This window comes from Nicotiana tomentosiformis, chromosome 6 (genome assembly GCF_000390325.3).
Source record: "Nicotiana tomentosiformis chromosome 6, ASM39032v3, whole genome shotgun sequence".
In the NCBI taxonomy this organism is placed as follows: Eukaryota; Viridiplantae; Streptophyta; class Magnoliopsida; order Solanales; family Solanaceae; genus Nicotiana; species Nicotiana tomentosiformis.
The window spans coordinates 111,117,488-111,140,189 of record NC_090817.1 but is presented as its reverse complement, the minus strand read 5'-3'; the positions used below and the strand labels follow the sequence as shown (position 1 = coordinate 111,140,189).

The 22,702-nt window shown below is 33.9% G+C and overlaps 2 protein-coding genes and 1 non-coding gene across 3 annotated transcripts; 1 reads left to right on the top strand and 2 right to left on the bottom strand.

The window, feature by feature from the left end:
- The first annotated feature begins 7,777 nt into the window (after positions 1–7,777).
- Positions 7,778–13,314, top strand: LOC104104735 (uncharacterized protein C57A10.07). The gene is made up of 3 exons (XM_070177682.1): positions 7,778–8,829; positions 10,967–11,091; positions 12,705–13,314. Exons 1-3 carry the CDS (start codon positions 8,232–8,234, stop codon positions 13,020–13,022), a joined length of 1,041 nt encoding a protein of 346 aa, XP_070033783.1. The 5' UTR covers positions 7,778–8,231; the 3' UTR covers positions 13,023–13,314.
- A 1,938-nt stretch (positions 13,315–15,252) lies between these two features.
- Positions 15,253–15,350, bottom strand: LOC117278888 (small nucleolar RNA Z221/R21b). The gene has a single exon (XR_004509247.1). It is a non-coding gene; the product is annotated as a small nucleolar RNA Z221/R21b (small nucleolar RNA).
- Positions 15,351–19,699: 4,349 nt separating this feature from the next.
- Positions 19,700–20,606, bottom strand: LOC138894582 (uncharacterized). The gene is made up of 2 exons (XM_070179286.1): positions 20,356–20,606; positions 19,700–20,036 (listed from the first exon to the last, which is right to left on the bottom strand). Exons 1-2 carry the CDS (start codon positions 20,604–20,606, stop codon positions 19,700–19,702), a joined length of 588 nt encoding a protein of 195 aa, XP_070035387.1.
- Positions 20,607–22,702: the final 2,096 nt, after the last annotated feature.

The window sequence follows — 22,702 nt, the reverse complement described above, 5'->3', positions numbered from 1 at the left end:
TGTAGATCTCGGTTTTGGGAGATTGTTTCGTGGGTTTTTCAAGCAACTCATTGGTGTAAGTGTTCTCTACCCGAATCTTGTTATATTTCCTGAATCCATTGTTATTCTCATCATTTAATTAGTGAATTAAGTTGGAAATTTGGGAAAACTTGTAGAAATCTTTCAAAATGTAAAATGTTGATTTGAAGGACGAATTGATATCGAAATTTGGTAATTCTTGTATGGTTAGACTCGTTATCGAATGGGTATTCGGATTTTATAATTTTGGTAAGGTTCCAACGTACGGGCCAGGGGGTTGACTTTTAGTTCTTGTTAAAGATTGAAGCTTTATTATCCGAAATTATTTTCTATGCATTTTATTTATGAATTAAAATTATTTTGGTTAGATTTGAGACGTCCTGAGGTTGTTTCTCGCGAGAAGGTCATTTTAGAGTAATGATCTAGCTTCTTTGAGGTAAGTATCTTGCCTAACTTTGTGGGGGGGAGGGGGGGAGGAAGGGAACTACCCCTTAGGATTCGAATCTTTGGTGCTAATTGTATCACGTGAAGGCTGAGTACACGAGGTGACGAGTACGTGCCCGGACTTATTTGTGGAAATTTGATCGTCAAGTGCTCTTAGGTTCTTATGTCCATTAAATATGAAGTTGTTTTGTCATGTTAAATTACTCATTTACAAAATTCACCCTTACGTGCCTTAATTGGAATTAATTGCTTCATGTTCTATCTTTATTGTCGATCATACTCTTATGTGCCTTGACTGAAGTTGTTACCTATTTTATTGCTATGTTATCCTTCTCGTAATGTTTTATCCTTGATTGAAGTTATTATTATCTTTTTCATAATATGTTCATCCTTAATTGAATTTACTAAATCTCTTCTGTAATTGTTCCACCCTAAGTGAAGATTTGTCATCCCTTATCATTGTTGACTTGTACTTAATTGGAGTCATTGGTTCATGTTATCCCTTTTATCGTTGAATTGTACTTATGTGGGATCATTGCTACACAGTATCTCTTCCTTGTTGAGCTATTTTTATGTTGCACCATTATCTCCTGTTGTGTCTTTCCTAGTGAGTCTGTTCTTTCATCTTTTTGTGTTCTGGAGTTCCTGAGTTGAATTACTTGTTGTATTCTTGTGTTATTGTCGGTGTTGCTGTGATATTCAGTGTTGTGTGGCACGAGGTTTCTGCCGTGCGGATGTTATTGTGGCACGAGATTTCTGCCGTGCGGATGTTGTTATGGCACGAGGTTTCTGTCGTGCGAATGTTATTATGGCACAAGGTTCTTGCCGTGCGGATGTTATTGTGGCACGAGATTTATACCGTGCAGATGTTATTATGGAACAAGGTTACTGCCATGCAGATGTTATTGTGGCACGAGGTTTCTGTCGTGCGGTCATTAGTGTTGCACGAGATTTCTATCGTGCGGTTGTTATTGTTCGCACGAGGTTTATGTCGTGCCGTTGTGTTTCATTTACGATTTGAGACTACGAGGCGGTACCTCGGGAGGGCTCTGTTGTCATTTCCCCTTTTTCTGTGCACTTGTCTTTGATTGTTGTTTTCTTAGCATACTATTAATTGTCCTTCTCCGTGTTACATTATTTGATCAGCTCTATGTAGCTAATTTTGTTGTGCTAGTCGTTGTTTCAATTTCATTGCTGTTTTTATTACTCTGTACATTTTGTGGTGATAGTTTCTTATGTGCCATTCATTATATCTACTATTATCGGTTGACTTGAACTGTTGTACCACACTTGCACAAGAATACACATAGTTAAATCACCCTATAGATTTAAGAAGAGGAATTCTGATGTTGTTGACCATTGCATGTACTCTCATCTATTTGCCTTCTATGTGAGAGTTATTCTCTTGGCACGTGAGTTGTCCATGCGGTTATGAATTGTAATGTGGGCACAAGATGCCAAGTGATTAGGGTTCAAGAATTAGGACCCGTGAGCTGTGATTTTAAGGTTCGGCACCTCGTAGAAATGCTCGAACAGATATGGTGTGAAAGTGGTTGTTCTTATTGAGTTGTTGTTGGGTTTCCTTTATTTGGTTTCACCGGACTTAGACTCTGTCCAGCTTACTCTATGGCATTACTACTTGACTATTTCTCGTTAAATATTATTGTTATTAGTGTATTATTGCAAGTATTGTTTTGTATTTCTTATCGTGCTTAACTTTATATTAATATTGTTTCTCTGCTAGTTCACCTTCACACTTGTTCAGAATGTTTAGTTCGGTAGGTGTCTTGACTGTCCCTTGTCACTACTTCACTAAGTTTAGTCTTGATACTTACTAGATACCGCTGTGTTGTACTCATACTACGCTTCTGCACATTTTTATGTAAATCTAGGTGCCACGGTTGTTGATTATTAGATGGTTGGTCGAGCTGTGGAGACTCAAGGTAAACCTGTTGTCGCGTTCACAGGCCTCGGAGTCACCCTCTAATTTTGTATTTGTATTGTTTAACTTCCATTTCAAAGAGTTGTATTTAGGAATTTTTCTAGTAAACTCAGTAGAGCTTATGACTTGTACTACCAATTTTGGGAATTGTAAGTTATGTAATAAGGTTCTATTTCATAATTATTAATTGTTGGTCAAATTCTTCTATTAATTCAGTAAGTGTTAGGCTTACCTAGTCTTAGAGACTAGATGTCGTCACGACATCCTACATAGAGAAATTTGGGTTGTGACATGATGATGTATTGCTTCCATGTTTGATATAGTCTTTCCTTATCCTATGCTGAAATGGGAATGAAGTTTGGGTAATTTTCAGGATTTTTGTTTTAATCATCAAGAGATATGTTTCTGAAAGACTTGCAGTCAAAGTCCAGTGGTGTGCTAGTGTTGTTAGAAGATATCAATTTTTCCTTGAAGCTGTCTTTTCGGTTTGTCTCTTCCTTTGGCTCTTTTATGTTGCATAGTAGTTGGTCTGGGTCTTCATTATTCCTTGCTTTCTGTTCAGTCATGCATTTCATCAAAGCACACTCTTCTTTTCAAACCTGTAAAAAGGTAAAATGGGTTAATTAAGTACATATGTTACAGTGTGGGCCTGTCACGACTCAAAGTTTGTTAGTTTAAGCATTAATTCACCCCGTCAAATGAACCATCACTCAACTATTCTTGAACTCACAACAAATGCATCACAAACACATTTAATAGCATTGTCCAATTCTAATAAAAATATATATATCATCGTATAATGTATGATAACCTTTTAATGACATTAAAAAACATCTCGGGATGGGACTAATAAAGTCACAGAACAACTCCAGAATCAGGGGAGGATGCATGCTTACCGAAATGGTGTCACGCGACACCGCTTCGTCGGAAAATTTTACTAAATATATGTATTAATATTGTACGAAAACGGGTAAGTAGGAAAAAATGACACCACTTGACATAAATTGTATCTTGGTGTGTTGGTTATGTACTTTATTTTGTTATAAGAGGTCAAAGGTTTCAAACCTCAAGTAGCACATTTTTCTTATGCAAATATTTGAGAGAGCCTTTGTGGTTAAAAATTGTGATGAATTAGAATTGAACTCAGGATCTTTTGTAACTTAAGATTTAACAAAACCAATAAACTAAGGTTATTTCTTGTCTAAGAGTATGGTAATCAAAGTTATATTTCAATTCTTCTATATATTTCGATACCGCTTACAAAAATTCCTACGTACGCCCCTATCCAGAATAATGTCTCAACATACTAATGCGAAGATGATTACCCGTGGGCCTAATTGATTCATAATTGGAGAGGTCATCTAGCATGTCTATTATGGGCTGAAGAGCTCACAGCCCAGTACTCCCAGAAAGTCACAATGGCCCAATTCCTTTTAATATCATATGAGCTAAGCCCACTAACAACCCCAGTTCTGATAGAAGAATTAACCCAAATAGCCACTCATCTAATCTCTTAAATTAAAAATAGCATGCGAATGTATAATATATATCTAATTTATGTATAGCTATGTATAATTTATGTTTATTAGCTAAAAAAACGAAACAAATCGACCATTTGTGTAACAATCCCATTCTGATACATGCTATATTTGGAATTTAATTCCATAAGGGATTAACCACAATAAATCTAGTGCGCTTGACACAATCGTCTTCTTCAATAGCAGTATCACCAAAGATAACAATCCATATATTCTTATTCTCAAGATTCAAGGTTATTCCTTTCACATTGCTCGACAGCTTTTTGAAGTTGAGGTTCATGCTTTCATGGGATAAGAATGAGATCACGATCATAAGTTATCACCAGGCTCGAGGAGAATAACATTATAAGGAAGATTAAGAAGAGATTTAAAGAGAAGTATGATATGTTATTCAATTAATTGAGGCTCAATGTTGTATTGGCTACTTACACCTTGTTTGGATAGTTGTTACATGTTGTATTATATCAATTTGTTACTTTAAAATAATATTTGTTTTGATAGTTACTTAAATTATATTATATCGTATCGTTAAATCCGTCATCTTATGGAACGATCGATTTTGTGTGGTCGTGTCGTAACCTTATTTTTTTCTCATCTTGCCCTTTTTTATTGTTAAATAATCTTATTTTATCCTTTGCCCCCCCTTTTAATATAATAATCTTACCTCATACCTTACGTTTTCTTTATAATTCAAGTTTATCTTCGTATTGTTAGTGCATGACATCATAAAACGAGACAAGGTTGGTTTCTCTGATGGTAAGCACCCTCCACTTCCAACCAAGAGGTTGTGAGTTCGAATCACCCCAAGAGTAAGGTGGGGAGTTCTTGGAGGAAAGGATGCCGAGGGTCATTTGGAAACAGTCTCTCTACCCCAGGGTAGGGGTAAGGTCTGCGTACACGCTACCCTCCACAGACCCCACTAGTAAGATTATACTGGGTTGTTGTTGTTTGTTGTTGTATGACATCATAAAACGACGGCAAACATTACAATTTATCCAAATATTATATATATCAAAACAATACGATACAATACAATACAATATTATATTATACATTATTAAATGATACATAACAATCTTCCAAACAAACTTTTGAAGTTCCGTATCTGTCCTCGATAAAAGTTATGATGAACCTAGCAAAAGGAAGAACTCTAGTATTTCTCGTGCACAACTAACAAATAATGGAACCAAAAATAAAGTTTATTGCTAGAAATTGTTCTAGCTTTTTTTTTTTCTAATTTAGACTTGTGAAGCAAAGAAAATACTCTTTCTTAGTTTCGTTCTCAAATTGAATATTTGCCATGTCAAGTTTCGTTTTCTGTTGATGTAGGCACTGTGGATCTACAGTAACGGGTATGTTCCGGGAACCCAGTAACTTTTATCCGAATTTCGTATTTGCATTTGAGAAATCTATTAAATATATAAGTATTTTTAGTTTGGAACCAATAAGCAAAATCAGATATTGGTCCAGTGACAAACAGAGAAACCAGCTTAAGCTATGTTCCTGAATATCTGGCGGGGGTTCGAATCTCATTGTACATTTCTTAACGTCACTTTTGTTTTATTCACCAAACAGTAACCATAGGGACTTTTTGTTTCTCTTTTTTCTTTTAAAAACTGACCAGCCAACATTAAAAAATTTCTTACTTGTTGAAAGTATCACTTTTGTCCAAATACTAGGAACTCATAAAGTTCAAATTCTATATCCGCCGGTAGGACTTAGCAGGAAGGACAACACATTGTTGAACACAATTGGGATGGTAGTTTCCTTCTCAAGATTTCAGAAATTTATATTTTAAAAGTTAGTTTTTTTTAACCTTTAGGATCTGTTTGGAAAGTCACCCCATAATTGAAATTGGTGTAATTACTAGGGTAGTAATTACACAACCTAGTAATTACAACGATCTGTTTGTTTGTCATAACATAATTACATTGCAATTACAAGCGTGTTGTTTGATTACACAAGTGTAATTACACGGTTAGATTAAATTTTAAATGAAGTAATTCTCAAAACTTAAAAGTTAATGTAATAAATATATGCCTATAAATAATTTTTTATAAGTACAAATGATATTAGATTTTGTATTTAAGATGCATATTTTTTCTTGAATATACACTAATTAGTAATCATATATTTATAACTAATATTGTAAAAATAATTGATATATAATTTTCAAATTAATAATATTTAGTTTAATTAATTATAAAACTAAAAACATACGTTTTGTAAGAACATCATGGAATGCATGTTTGATAAAATAAATTAATATTTATAAATATAATGCCATAACATTATGCAAATGTTTGACAAAACTAATATATCAATTCTAACTAAAAAAAACGAACAACATGCAATGTGAAATAACAAGTCAATACTACTAAAACAAGTAAGTTGGAATCATAAATATAATACAATTTCAAAATCCCACAACAAAAACACTTTAACATGTGTCAAATTCCAACATAATAAAAATAAGTCCCAATACAACTTAAGAATAGGAAACATAATAAGTTTATAACTCATTCAACACCGAAATTAATTTAATGACATCACTCATTATATGCCATATTTGTTAATGATTCATTATTTCTAATATTAGGAGGTCAAAAAAAAGAATCCGCAACTTATTGGATATTTTAGTGTAAATATTACTCAAAACTTTGAAAGGATTAAAGTGAAATTAAGGCAACTATAGTTGCTTATAAAATATTTACAGAGATCTAAACTGAGGAAAATCTCAAAACCATACATGATCTTTGGATTTAGACTCAAAGTCATATATATTCTTCCACATGGAGCACTAATAGTACATTTACTTTAATAAAGTGGTACACTTTTAATCATAACACTAAGAAAAAGCCCAAAAACATACATTATCTTTGGTTTTAAACTCAAAGTCATACATATTTTTTCACATGCAGCACTAATAGTCCATTTACTTTAACAAAGCGGTGCACTTTTAGTCATAACACTAAACACATTTTAATTTTTAACAGAAATCTAAGATCTGACAAAATATTTGTTCCCTTTATTTTCTTGTTTACCGAAAGAAATAAAGATAACAGATTTATCTAGATAGCAAATAGTAAATATACATAGAATTTATATACTATTTATTTATTTACTATACGTAAAATATACATTTTACTAAGAAATGTTAAACACCATTAATTTTTATTTGCGATAATTTTTATCTAAATAACTTCAAATATTATCTAGATATTTTTATTATATACATAAAAATTATTTTTATTTTATGTATATTTACTACGTTGACTCCCTTAAAATAAAAAAAATCTAATAAATATATATTTATTTTATGTCAACGTATAGTAAATATTATGTATATAATAAAAAATCTAGATAACATTTGAGGTTATTTAGATAAAAATCATTGCAAATAAAAATTATCGGTGTTTAATATTTCTTAGTAAAATATATATTTTACGTATAGTAAATAGATAAATAGTAAATAAATTCTATGTATATTTACTATTTGCTATCTAGATAAATCTATCATCTTTATTTCTTTAGGTAAACAAGAAAATAAAGGGAACAAATATTTTGTCGGATCTTAGATTTCTATTAAAAATTAAAATGTGTTTAATGTTATGACTAAAAGTGTATCACTTTGTTAAAGTAAATGGACTATTAGTGCTCCATATGGAAGAATATGTATGACTTTGAGTTTAAAGCTAAACATAATGTATGTTTTTGTACTTTTTATCAGCGTTATGACTAAAAGTGTATCACTTTATTAAAGTAAATGTAGTATTAGTGCTCCATATGAAAAAATATATTGTATATGATTTTGAGCGTAAAGCAAAAGATTATTGTTTTGGCTTTTCCTCGTCTAAACTTGATCACTCTCAGCATCCTTTTTACTTCATCTTTTTAGTATGATATGATTCTGTGATAGAGTTTCTATCTGAAACCCAGCAACCTTAACTTACCCATAGAGGAAATTACTAAACGAACAAAGCTCATAATCATTCATCTAGTGAAGCTGACTTTTCCGATCTGATCGACAGTTCGTTTTGATCTCTCAGATGCTATTCTCTTAAATTCCTCTACGGAGTGAGTTCTTTCCCTCATTTTGCCCTGATTTGAAGGTGTTTTCCTGTTGATAATTATCATTCAATTCAATTGGATGCTGCTAGACAATCCCAATTTACTTTCAATGTGCTGGAACTATAATTTCATGGCTCCACTGATTTATTGACTCAAATTTGTTTCTTCGGTATGCTTAAATTATCTCCCTTTATCATCCCATAAGCTGGATTCAATCTATGAAGTTAAACTATTCATTTGGGTCTAGTAGTCCCAAATCTTACAAGGCATATCCAAGGGGCGATTTTGACTTGGAATCTGGGACCCTTAAAAGATCAAGAAAGGTAAAAAGTTCAAATTTTTACCCCATCAAGATGCTTAAATCATTGGGAAAACGAATTCATAGTTATTACAAGCTTCACCCAGCTATGTTGTTTATGATATCCTTGTCAATTGGGGTCATTATTCTCATTGTATTGTCTGTTTCTGAAAGCCGATTTCGGTTGAGGGGTAATTATGCAAGATTTGATAAGGGTGTAGATGCTGCATATCCATTTTCGAAGTTTAGGAATCTTGTTATGGTTGCTGGACATTCAGTTTATACAAGTAGTAGTTGTGAGAAAGTTGACAAGGAGGATTCTTGGTTGTTAGAGTCTTATCAAAAGCACCCTGGTCAAGCTGCAACCTTTGTGCAACATATACAGAAGGGGGTTGAAATTACAGCAGATGACGATGATGCATTGCTCCTCTTCAGTGGTGGAGAGACGAGGAAAGATGCTGGGCCGCGTAGTGAAGCTCAAAGTTACTGGACTGTTGCTGAATCTAAAGGGTGGTTTGGTGAGTTCTTGTGTTTCCCTGGCTTCTGATTAGTAGCCCACATACTTCATATCGAACTGAAAATGTATAAGATTATCGTTTCTGTGCAGTGCCAGCTCTAGGGGGAGGCCACTAAAGCAATTGCTTTAGGCCCCCCCAAATTGAATTTTATGACTATTATTTATATTTAGTATTACATATATCGTAAAATTATTTTTATTATTATTATGAAAAAGAAACTAAATTTATGTTTTCTTGGAATGTGATGGAAGTTATTTTGATAAATACTGAATTTTCTAATAAAAATGTATTATATAAAAAAGAACAATTTGATGACGTTATTGACAATTAAAAAGATAAAATAAAAGTCTCTTGTAGTATTTTTTAAAGTTGATATTTCTTACAAAGAGTGAATCAACAGCTGTTTCAATTCAAAATAGACTTGAACTATTCCAAATACCTAATTATATTTTAACATATAATACTTAACAAAATGATATCATTACATGATAAAAACTTATAAAAGATTATCTTGACCATGGATGTTAATAATATCGAAGCTTTGATGTGTAGAGTTATCAGATATCCAGTGCATAGTCAAAATACGTACAAGATGGTCTATACACCACCTTAACAACAAGAAGAAAAACATGTAAAATTTTATTTATAAAAATTAAAGGCCTTTTCTTAAGGTTTGGCTTTAGGCCACCAATTCTGTTGAGTCGCCTCTGTTTCTGTGTATAGAAAGCTAAATTGACTAGAGCAGATAAACCAACTGAAGAGCTATGGTCCTCTGTTCCTTTGCAAAAGTTCGACTGTGTTATAATATTTTTAGTCTTCCAAACCCTTTTATTATACTTCATTGTTGAAATACGCTGAGATATCTGAAGCATGTGGAATATCTAAGGTTAGTTTCAATTTTTCATATCTCAGGTTAATTTCAATTTGTAATATGAACTACCATCTGACACGTACCTCTCACACATTTCGTGTGGCTCTTAATATGTTTGAGATTTGGTTATATGTTATCCACTTTTTTCAGATATCACCATGATAGCGCATCTAGCTTGCGGAAGGTTCATCCTCCCGATATATAGTTTTAAGACCTAAGTCGCGATTACTCATTTTTCTGAAATTCCAATGGTTCTTCCCATTTTTAATAGTAAATGTGCCACTTCAAATGATTAGCACCCTTATGCAAATAATTTTCCGACCTTAGAAGCATTGACCAAAAGATTCACAAGTTCATAACCGTAGTTCATTCCTAAAACTAAGATTGGTGACAAGGCAAGAATTTAGTGATGTAACACCATCAGATATGGTGATCTATGGCTGCGTTTCTGTTTAGTTAATTGGAGGTGGAGGTCAAAGCTAGATACTAAATTGGGCTATATTCATAAATTTTATGTTCCCATTATTCTGTTGGTCTTCGGAGCATCATTACTCGGTAGAAGTGTTTCTTTTCACTGGACTTGTGATTCATGTAATCCCATTTGTGGTGAAAGGTGGTATCCATGATGGAAAGCGATTGTCTTTTGTTAGATGAAGGGAGCTCTATGTTATGAGATAATCTGGATGTTTGAAATGCTTAATTTTTTATTCGTCAGACCGCTGCCATCTTTTCCCATTCAACAAGAGAACAAAAACATTGAGTGTCATATCTAAGATTAATTTCAATTTGTCATATGAACTACCATCTGGTACATACCTCTCCTAGTTGGTGGCCCTTAATATGCCTGATTTCTTTATATCTTGTTCATTAGAACTGGCTTTTCATTTTTCCATATATCACCAGGATAGCGCGTTCAGCTTGCAAATAGGTTCATTCTCCAGTTACACAGTTGTAAGATCTAAGTCCAATTGCTCAATCATTTTATTGAAAGATTTTCACTGGATTTTCCCATTTCAAAAATAATTGTGCCTCTTCACATGATCGGCAATTTTTGGAACTGAGAAGCATTGACCAAATGATTCACAAATTCGTAAACTATAATCCATTCCTTCAACGAAGTTATTAACGTCTCTCACTTCGTCTCTTTTATTTGGCCTCTAATTCATTTGTAATGATAAAATCTAGTATCATACATACATGACCATAATTTCTTTCCCGATACATGACCATAATAACGTTATTGCTGTTTGTCCACTTTGTATGCAGGCAAGCAAGAAAGTGTAAGAGGGAGGGCACTCACTGAAGAGCATGCAAGGGACAGTTTTGAGAATCTTCTCTTTAGTGTTTGTCGGTTCAGGGAGCTTACTGGCACATATCCACATAATATAACTGTAAGCCATTTATTACCTTCTATAGCTAAAACTCCAAATTTCATGTATAAAATATATAGAGGAATCCCAAGATTTTCATTATTGAACTTTTTAACAGTGGCGATGTCTGCAATCACAAATACCGATAATATGCATCAAAAATGAACTAAAGGCGATAGATTTAAGTAAGAAGATGCCTAGCTTTTGATCTGCACATTTAAAACAAACATGAAGAGATTTGCATATGATGCCTTTGCATCAGAGTATTCCACATATGTGCTGAAGGCAGTGATCACTCCCTTGTTTTTTGCCCAATAACGTTCAGCACGTAGCAATCAAGGCAGTGTACCTCCATAAGCTGTTGCCAACTTTTCTGCTAAATAAACTTACAAACATAAATTCAAAGGATCCTAGTATTGTTGTTACTTGTTACAACTTTGTATTCTTTTCTTTTCAGCGTGATACCCCAAATAAAATTATGTCTAGTGGTAGAACCTATGGAGCTGTTTGTATTTTGTATACTACTGCCAAAAACATACTCCTGTGCAATGGAACTCAGGAGTTTGGACGTAACAAAAGAGACATGACCTTTTCCTTAGCCTATAATGAGAAGTTGAACATTCAAACATTGATGTGGTCATAGAAAGAACAAATTATTACCATGCCGGGGGGAGGGGGGGGGTGTGTACAGGAGTAACCTTTGGGCTTTCCCGTTACCAGCACATAAGGAAACATCCAAATGAGGGTGATATAATAATCTCAACAGGCTTCCTTCTGCAGTACTAGGTCCAGGTATTATATAGCAAGAGCTCTGTCTCAAGAATCTAAAATAATGCCCTTTGTATCTATGAAAGACTTTTCAGACTCTTATATTAATCATGTAGTGGAAGATGTATTGGTGTATGCTCAATGACTTAGTAGTCTTGCTTATTGCTTTTTGTTATTGTATTCTCTATATCTGGTAATTTTTTAATCTCTTCTCAATTAAATTTTCACTTGGTTCCGATCTAACAACTCAAGTATTCATTTTAGCAGCTTTGAACGATATCTGTTGCACAAGCATTGAGAAAATTTATTTTTCCCATATCATCTTTATTCCATGTATTATTTATATTTTGGTGTATTTTAAAATTTGTGTGGCTACATGACTCTTCATTTTGTATGGTGTGGATTCATCACAAATTGGCTAGTTTTACATTGGTTGCCAGCCTATCACAAGTCTTCTTTATCTTGGCTTGCAACTGGCAATGTGAGCATAGATCACAGAGGCATATTCATATAGCCTATCCCAACTTGTTCGAGACTAAGGCATATTAGTTGTTTGTACATGCATCTTCATTTGTCTATGGTCTCCAAATTAAGTACTTAACATTTGATGGCTATGATCAGCAATTTCTTATTTTATGCATGTTTGCGTCTCTCTATTCGTATTTGTAGTGCCAATGCTTAGTGAGTTCTTATGCGATGAAAGAAGTAGCAAGCTCACATATGATGGCCATGATCACTTGATCAGCAATTCTTTAATTTTTTGCATGTCCGTCTCTCGATTGTATTGTTAAGCGAGATGCTAAGTGAGTTCCTGTGCAAGGAAAGGAGTAACAAGGTCTTAATAATCTTGTTCAACTACTGTGCAGGTTGTAGGCTATGATTTCAAGGAGAAGAGATTTAAGCATCTGCATCGGTTTGCAATTGGATTTCCAGAAACAAGATTCTTTTATTCAGGGACATCATCTTCCCAAACTTCAAGGGAAGCAGCTTTGAAAGGAGAAGCACTGGTGAGAACACAGTTTCAAGAAGATCCTTACGGCTGTAAAGGTTCTCTTCGTCGCAAGAAACTTGGTCGTGATCCTTTTCATCGTTCAATCCCTTATCCTAATGGGTGTCCTGAAATTGAGGGTTTGTTCAGATATTGTGGAACAGGTCCATATTCAGGTTCCCTACCTTGGGCCTAATAGAACTTCACAGTTCTGAAAAATTAGAAGATAGCAATTAAAAGCCTATGTCATAAAATATAGGTAGCTTCTTCTATTAATTCTTCCTATGTACTCTCCTTGTATTTGTTATATTGGAATAGCAAGCAACTAATGTAGAGAAATAAAACGGCAAGTTCAGTCTGGTTTAAAAGATGTTATAAATACTGTCGATTATTTAAAAGTGCAGATGCTACCTGGTGTCACTTTACTCAGGTTAAGAAGCATGTATATAAGATACCTCCTCTACCGATATGTTGGTTCTTGTCATTGATTTCTGTTGCCAATGTTCTTGTGGGCTTGTTATTCAGTATTAGAAGACAATACTAATATTTCTACCAGAGGATCGTTGCGACCTGAATCATTCTGCTGGTAAAACTCTTAAAATGACTCATATACTTTAACATAACAAAATTCTTTCTTAGAGATCTTTGACAGTTTTTACAATTGCAATTGAGTTTGGTTTGACAATTGCCTTAGAGATATTCATATCGAGGATGTGTAATTCTTAACCTCATTTTCTCTGATGAGCACTTTTTAGCTCTTGTAAAGCTCACCACCTTAAAATTTTGGATGCCCGGAAACCAATATGACATTTGAAAAGAGTTGTCTACAATTACTGTTTCATCAACTATACATAGTCCAAATGCCTGCTGATTAATTCACGAGGCAATAATCTTTATACAAGATCAGTACATGATTAGGTTCTGAATTGGTCTTGAGGTGAAAGCTGACAAGAAGATTATAATGATTTGAAATTTTAAATTTCCAAACGCAATTCTTTATTTAAAGTTACTTATGCGGACGTACGAAGTTAGATTTGAAGTCCACCAAAACAACCTCTCCAGATATCTTATATAGATCTGTAGAACAATTATTGAATTTTAGTTCAAACCTTCGATCTAATCGGAACCCAAATACAGCCTTCTTTATGTGGCAATTTGATAAAACTCTATTTTCTGCTAATCAATCCAGTGAACCTTGGTAAATGAACTGTTATATCATACAGTGCTAGAATTTGATACTTCCTCTGTTTTAATTTATGGAAATCTATAATCTCTCTACGCCTTCAGATAAGAGTAAGATCTGCACTGGATTCTTTCAAAAAGAAAAAGAAATCTTTACCCAAATAGACGATCATATATATTATTTAATTTTTCTAATTATATATATAAATTATACATTTATTATACATAAATATACATGATATATACAAAAATTATACATGCATTATATCTCCAACGGATATTTTTAATTTAAGTAAAAAGACATGAGTCTATTTGGGTTAATTCTTTAAAAAATAACCTCGTTTAAAATTTAAAATAATTTAACTTCAAATTCTACCCATAATTTTGAAAATAATTTAACTTAAATATCTAATTTTACCCATAATAAAAAACATGTATAGCCGTCTGATATATGTCATACAAATATTCTAACTTGTTTAAAAGTTCAAATTTCAAAAGTTTAATTTTTTTTGTCCATACTGAATCAAACAAGTTCACATAGGAAATATGTTGTATTAATTATAAGATTACCACTTTTACTACTTTATTCCAAGATTATTACTCATTGTATAAATTATACTGAGATAACTAACCAAAAAAGGGATAATACTTAAATGATTATTTTTGTTTTATCCATTAAACCAAACGACCACTAACTTCGACATAATCATCACTGGTCTATCCATGTAGTAGTACCAAAAAAACCATTATGCAACTGATCTTGCAACAGAAGGAGCATCAGGAAAGGGAGAAATGAATTGAAAGCCAGTGGTATTGGGGGAGTCGGGAAGATGCCTAATTCTTATATTTCCTTCGCAGGAAAAGTAAAGATGATATCTTCCCACGCCTCCCACCCCAACAGCTCCTCAAACTCCCTCCTCCTTTTCCAATTACTCCATATTTCCTTCTCATCGTCGTCTCTCTCAAGGGAGTAGAGGATATAACACAGGAAAATAAATCAGAAACCAGAGGCAAATGAATAATAAAAAATAATAGTAATAAGTATACAAGGAGCCATCAGAAACCAAAGTTCATCCCCAGAAGCTTTAGGCTGTGGTACGGTCCGCATCATGGTTCGATCTTTCGATCGCATCACGCGGCTCCTCCTTTGAAGGAAAAATTATTTATTGGTAAATCTTAAACATTTCCTATGAAAAATCCTCCACTGGGTGTTTAATAGTAGTAAAATCGAAAAGCATATATAAGAGCTCAGAAGCAAAATGGGTATGAGAAATTTATCATCACTCAAAAAATAAATTTTGTAAGAGTGGTGCATGACTATCTCCAGATCTCATCACAGCTCTTCAACTAAATATACGAAAACTTATTGAGAAAACGATATATAAAACTCTACGTGTGGGTGCGCGGGGGGAGGGGAGGAGATAAAGAGAAATGAGATTGAGTTGTGAATGTAGCTACTGCGCTCGCTTTATAAGGCTAGAAACGAAGAGTAGAAACCCTAAATCGTGTGAGATTACCATCTTGTTCGCCTCGGTTCCCAATATTACAATATTAAAAAATGAAAAGTACATTCTAACACCACTTGTTTTACTTCATTACACTTAACTCCAATTACTTCTAACGGAGGTCCTACCATCAACTCGCGTCCAACTTTACTCTATTGAGCAACTGAATATAAAGACTTCAATTCAATTTCAAGTATTCAAATTTTTGTTCTAATAAAGTTTCTAAATTATTTGGAAGGGAAATGAAAAAGGAGAGCAATTGCAACATGAAAATACTTTTGTGGCCAAAATCATTTCTCAAAGAATATATCTTTGGAAAATCACTTTTGTACTTGATATCAGATCGTGAACACCATCATATTTACAAAAATTACCGCCTAATCAAGAAAAGACTGCTCACACTATATAGGCAAAAGGCTAATGTTGCTCATCCAGCTTTGGCATTCATGTTAAGAGTATCTCACATGAAGCTTGGGGCAATGTTGGGAATGTGGGATTGATAGAGGTATGCAGCGGAAGACAATAATAATTCTCGGCAGAATTTTTGGTGTTTAAAATTTATTTATATGTCAAAGATCGGATTTAAGAAGTACTTCGTGAATAGAGTCTCGTTTTAAAATTTCTTCGATAGTGCGAAAACTATATGTGTATCTACACCGAGACTGATCTTTGTTATCAACTCTTTGATTAATGAAACCCCGCGAACAAATTGAATGAAAATATTATGTTAAAATGTCTCTAAAAAATCTTAACTCAAAGATAAAAAAATAAGAAATAATTTTTTTATATTAGTATTTTCTATCTTGACTTTGTATTGCACTATTACTTTCTTGAAGTAATTTTCTTTCCAAGAATAATTCTCTTGGTTTATGCGTGACTTTACAATATGTATAAGATCTATATATCTTATTCTAAATTAGGACTCATATATATATATATATATATATATATATATATATATATATATATATATATATATATATATATATATATAGTTGGAAATTTCATAGCCCACTCTATATGGAATCCAATTCCAATTGGAATTCTCATTTATGAACTTTCACATTCCTATTCCAATTCAAACTTGGATTTTAGTTTTAGAACTATTTTCCTATTAAAAAATTCAAATTCCATCCCAATAAATTGAACTTGCCGAACTCTTTAGGAATTCAATTCCTAATTGAACTTCACAATCAAGTCTTTAATAATATATATATATATATATATATATATATATATATATATATATATATATATACACACACACACACACCACATCAATATTTTAACCAAGAGATATAATTTAAATTTCTATTTCAAATAGAAAACTTCAACTTGTCCAGAATATTAATTATATCCTCCATGCTAGCAAAGAATATAATAATATTTTATTTGAGTTAATAACTAAATTTATTTGACTAATTAAATTCTTTAATTTAATTATCAAATAATAAAGTAATTAGATCTTTAGCAAAGATCAGAACACTCGTTAGTGTGCGACCCCATAGATTCATTACTAAGCTGGTAGTAAATTGATCACATTAATATACGAATCAAGGGTGGCGTCTAGCAATACTCCTTAATGACCGGATAGCATGAAGTATACAATTTACTCTCAATAACCCGTAGAAGAATAATGTATTAATTCCTTCTGTCCTTATAACTATGGGTCACCCTAGGATATGGTTCAACTGTCAAATCCTAATAGGCGACCAACTATATGTTCATGTCAAATATAATCGACAATTGACTGACCTAAGAGACTCTTTTCTTCTTTCATTCAATCGCCTTAGCCAGGGTCTTAGTTTGGTCGGTTATAATTTATGACAACATGGAGCTTAAACTCATTATCAAGAGTTGACATATTCCATCTTGATCAATCACTAATTCTACAAGTATTTAACTGTACCCAATATTCTTTCAACTATCGCCCTAGGGCCAAAGGTATCTAGTATCAAAAAATAATAAATAACTTATCAATCACTATGATGATATCAGATCAAATGAAACTCTTACATCACATTTTTCTAGAAAATATCCTATTGACATCTTATGGTAATTCTAACAATTAGGAATTATCCAATGAATCGGTTCAATGATCATATCTCTATATTCATCATCTATTTATGTGATTTAGTTAATGAGATCAACTAATCTTTATTCTATTAAGACGATCATATAAATACTGATCTAACCGGATTACCAATGTCCAAATTAATAATCCTACGATCAAGAACAAAATTTAGATTAAATTATAAGAGACTTTACTCTCATTATCATGATCTCCATCATAATGACAAGTCTCAAAATTTAATTAAGGGCCTTATTAAGTTAATCAAGCAATTAATAATAACTATGATAAGCGAATATCAAATGCCATATATTTTTATATCAAATAACATTCACAAAAATATGTTCAAATCATCAAATATGAGATTGGATCTAGGGCATATCTAATATATCCTTAACAATCTACCACTTGCACTAGAGCCAATCGATCTTGTGCTTCATTCCCATTTTTCACTTGTGCTTGTCAAACTCCTTTGCTCCAAGAGCTTTAGTGAAAGGGTCTGCAACATTTTCCTTTCCATCAACCTCTTGAATCTCGACGTCTCCACGTTCAATGATCTCTCTTATCAAGTGATACCTTCGCAGAACGTGTTTGGATTTTTGGTGTGATCTTAGTTCTTTTGCTTGAGCAATGGCTCCAGTATTGTCACACAATAATGGAACTGCACATTCTATTGAACGAACCATACCAAGTTCAATTAAGAACTTTTTCATCCATACAACTTCCTTAGCAGCTTTACTAGCTGCTATATATTATGCTTCAGTCACTGAATCAGCTACTGTAGCTTGTTTGGAATTTTTCCAACTCACTGCACCACCATTTAAGGTGAATACATAACCATAAATAGATTTGCTATCATCTATATCCGAAGAGAAGCTTGCATCAGTATAACATTCAGGTTTCAACTCAGAATTTCCATGAATGAGGAATTGGTCTTTAGTCCTACTTAAGTACTTAAGTACTAAAGAATAGTCTTTACCACCATCCAATGTTCCTCACCTGGATTTTTCTGATATCGGCTAGTCACTCTTAGTGCATAAGCCATATCAGGACGTGTACATGTCATGTATACATGATAGATCCCACTACACTAGCGTAAGGGATCCTACTCATGCGTTCTCTCTCTATAGGTGTTTTAGGACAATCCTCCCTACTGAGAGTAATTCCAGTGCCTATCGATAGATAGCCTCTTTTGGAATTATTCATATTATACCCCTTTAAGATGTTATCAATGTATAAATGCTGGGAAAGCCCAAGCAGCTTCTTATATCTATCTCTATAGATCTTTATTCCCAATATATAAGCTGATTCTCCCAAGTCTTTCATGGAGAACTGTTCAGATAGCCAAATATTGGTACTTTGCAATGCTGGTACAACATTTTCGATGAGCAATATATCATCAACATAAAGTATTAAGAATATAATTGTGCTCCCACTAACCTTTTTGTACACACAAGGCTCTTCTTCGCATCTAACAAAATTGAACTTTTCAATTATCTTATTAAAGTGAATATTCCAACTTCGAGAAGCTTGCTTTAGTCCATAGATGGATCTATATAGCTTGCAAATTTTATTATGATCAAGCGAAGATGTGAAACCTTCAGGTTGTGTCATGTACACATCCTCTTCTAGCTCACCATTAACTAAATATATTTTCACATCCATTTATCATATTTCATAATCCTAGTATGCTGCCATAGCAAGCAAAAGCCGAATTGATTTGAGCATTACCACGGGAGAGAAAGTCTCATCATAGTCGACTCCTTCTTTCTAACGATATCCCTTGGCAACAAGACGTGCTTTGTAGGTCTCCACCGTTCCGTCTGCTCCAATTTTTTTCTTAAAAACTCATTTACAACCTATAGGTTTTATATCCTTTGAAGGTTTAACTAAAGTCCATACGTTATTTTTCTTCATGGATTTCATTTCGGATTCTATAACCTTTTGCCATCTCTCATGGTCAGAACTTTGTATAGCCTCTTCATAGGTCTTAGGGTCATTATCATTATGATCAACCTCATTTGATACATCATCTTGTACCATTAGATTTAATCTAGTTGGTACATGACGTTCTCGTGTAGACCTTCTAAGAGGTTTTTGTACAACTTGCTCACCTTATGTTGGATTTGGTTGTTGTTCAATTTGGTATGGAACTGGTTCATTAACCTGTTCTTGAACTACATTTAGTTCTTGAACTTCAACCGTTGAAGATGTCAACTTACTTATCAACTTCAAAATATCCAATAAAGGTTCTTCAACTTGTGTCTCATGATCTTGATATTGTGTTGATTCATTGGTTTCTTTAACTTCATCAAGTTCTATTTTTCTACTACAATTTCCTTCTAAAAGAAATTCTCTCTCCAAAAAGGTTGCTCTTTTAGCCACAAACACTTTATGGTCGGAAGGGTGATAGAAATAATATCCCATTATTTCTTTGGGATACCCAATGAACCTACACTTATCATACCTTGAGTCAAGTTTATCAGATTGAAGTCTCTTAACCTAAGTTGGACAACCCCAAACTTTAATATGCTTAAGGTTAGGCTTGCATCCTTTCCATATCTCATATGGTGTTATAGAGACTAACTTAGTTGGAACTTTATTAAGTAAGTATGTTGCTGCTTCCAAAGCATATCCCCATAAATATATTGGAAGATTAATGAACCCCGTCATAGATTTCACCATATCTAATGAGGTTTGATTTCTCCTTTCAGACATACCATTATGTTATCGTAGAATCTTCACTAAGATATTCTCCACATCTATCAGACCTTAGTACCTTGATACTTTTACCCGTATGTTTCTCAACTTCACTACGGAACCTTTTGAACATTTCAAAAGATTCAGATTTGTGTTTCATAATATACACAAATCCATATCTTGACATATCATCAGTGGAGGTGATGAAGTAAGAATATCCACCTCTAGCTTGAATTTCCATGGGCCCACAAACATATGTATGAATTAGTCCCAATAATTCAGTAGCTCTTTCTCCACATCTAATAAATGGAGATTTGGTCATTTTTCCTTTGAGACAAGATTCACAAGTTGGATATGATTCAAAATCATACTTGTCAAGGTATCATTTCTTGTACAACTTGTTAATTTTTTTTCTCTCCAATATGACTAAGCCTACAATGTCAAAGGTATGTATGATTTACTTGATTGTCTTTTTTCCTCCTAAGACTTGAAACATGCATAATCGAATTAGCATTCACATTAGGTAAGACATAAACATTATATTGGAGATAGCCATTCACATATAAATTATCACCATAATAAATAGAGCAAATACCATTGCTTATAATAATGCGAAAACCACGTTTGTCTAATATAAAAGCTGAAATTATGTTCGAAACAAATTTAGGAACATAATAACAATCATCCAACTTTTGCACCATTTCCAACTTGTAGATTAACTTCTCATTTCTTCAACCTTCTATGTATTTGGAACCCTACAACGTATTGCATCTGTTATAACTACTGCCAATATCTAATACCCACAATGAAACATCAATAGTAGTTAAAGAAACTTTAAAAATATTTTTCATTTGAGTCTTACCTTGTTTATTGTCATTTAGAGTTGCAAGATACTCCTTGCAGTTTCTCTTCCAATGTCCTATCTTCTTAAAATAGAAATATTCAACAACGGATTGGTCAACTTTGCCTCCTTTGCCTTTGGGTTTGGTCACACCACCCTTAGGCGCAATAGACTTCTTCTTGGGTTTATTTTTACCCTTAACCTTCTTCTTAGAAGAGATTCCAACCAACATGAATTCTTTTCTTTTCCTTAGATGCAAGTTGATTCTCATAATCAATCAGCATGTTAAGCATCTTATAAAGATCACAATCCATTTTATGCATATTGAAATTAATAGTGAATTGTGAAAAGGATTTAGAGAGTGACTGCAAGATCAAATCTTGAGAAAGCTCTTTACCCAACTCCCTCGCCATACTAATCCGGATGTTAGGGTGGAGTCCCTCAATAAAACTACGAACCCTCTCTCGAACTGTGGCAACCAAGGCCGGTGCATGTCGGGCCAAATCACTGAAATAGACTACATACTCTAACACAGTCATAGCACCCTGGCGCAACTGCTCAAACTCCGCGCGCCGTGAATCCATGAGGCTCTAAGGGATATACTTTCTCAAAAATATGTCCGAGAACTGAGTCCATGTAAATGAAGCTGCCTCATCCTGACTACACAACTCATAAGCACGCCACCACTGATAGGCTGCTCTTCTAAGCTGGAAGGTGGTAAAAGAAAACCCACTCGTCTCCGCTACGCCCATATATGGAGAATACGATGACACTCCTCTAGAAAACCCTGAGCATCATTTGTAGCCAATCCGCTGAATGTAGGTGAGTCATGGGTGGTACTTCTTGTACCTCTCAAGTCTGAGCTGCTCTGCCTCAGAAGCGATTATCCTAGTCTCGTGCTGAATCGGAGCTACCATCTGCATAGGGATGAACTCTGGGGCCTGGTCAACCTGGATCCTCTGCTCAGGAGTACGGGCCTGAGATGTGGCGGGAGCTAATGGAATCAATCCATCATGATCTAAGGTGCTGAACATGATCACTAACTGGGCTAGAGTCTCCCGGAGGGCTGGTGCAGCACTAGGCAGCTCGCGAGGGTGCTCTGGTTGTACTGCGTGGTCATCTTCTACCCCGGCCTATGGCATCTCTAGCAGGGGGCGCGGGTGCCTGGTCGTCAGATCCTCCGGTACGGGTCTTCACCATATGTGAGAAAGAATGGAATAAAGAAGTTTAGAATTGGATGCCAACAACTTTGCACGATAATGATTCAAAGAAGTATAATTGTTCCTAACAGTTCCATAATCTCCCAAAGATAAGTACAGATATCTCCGTATTGATCCGCGTGACTCTAATAAACTGACTTGTGACTCATGACACCTATGAACCTAGAGTTCTGATACCAACTTGTTACAACCCAAACATCCCTCTGAAACACGTCGTGACGACACCTAGTCTCTACGACTAGGTAAGCCTAACAATTTATAGAAAAAACCAATAATGGAAGCAAAGCTTAACATCTAATTGCAATAGATACTGGATAATCAATAATAATGTCGCTTGGCATGTACAATAATCAAAAC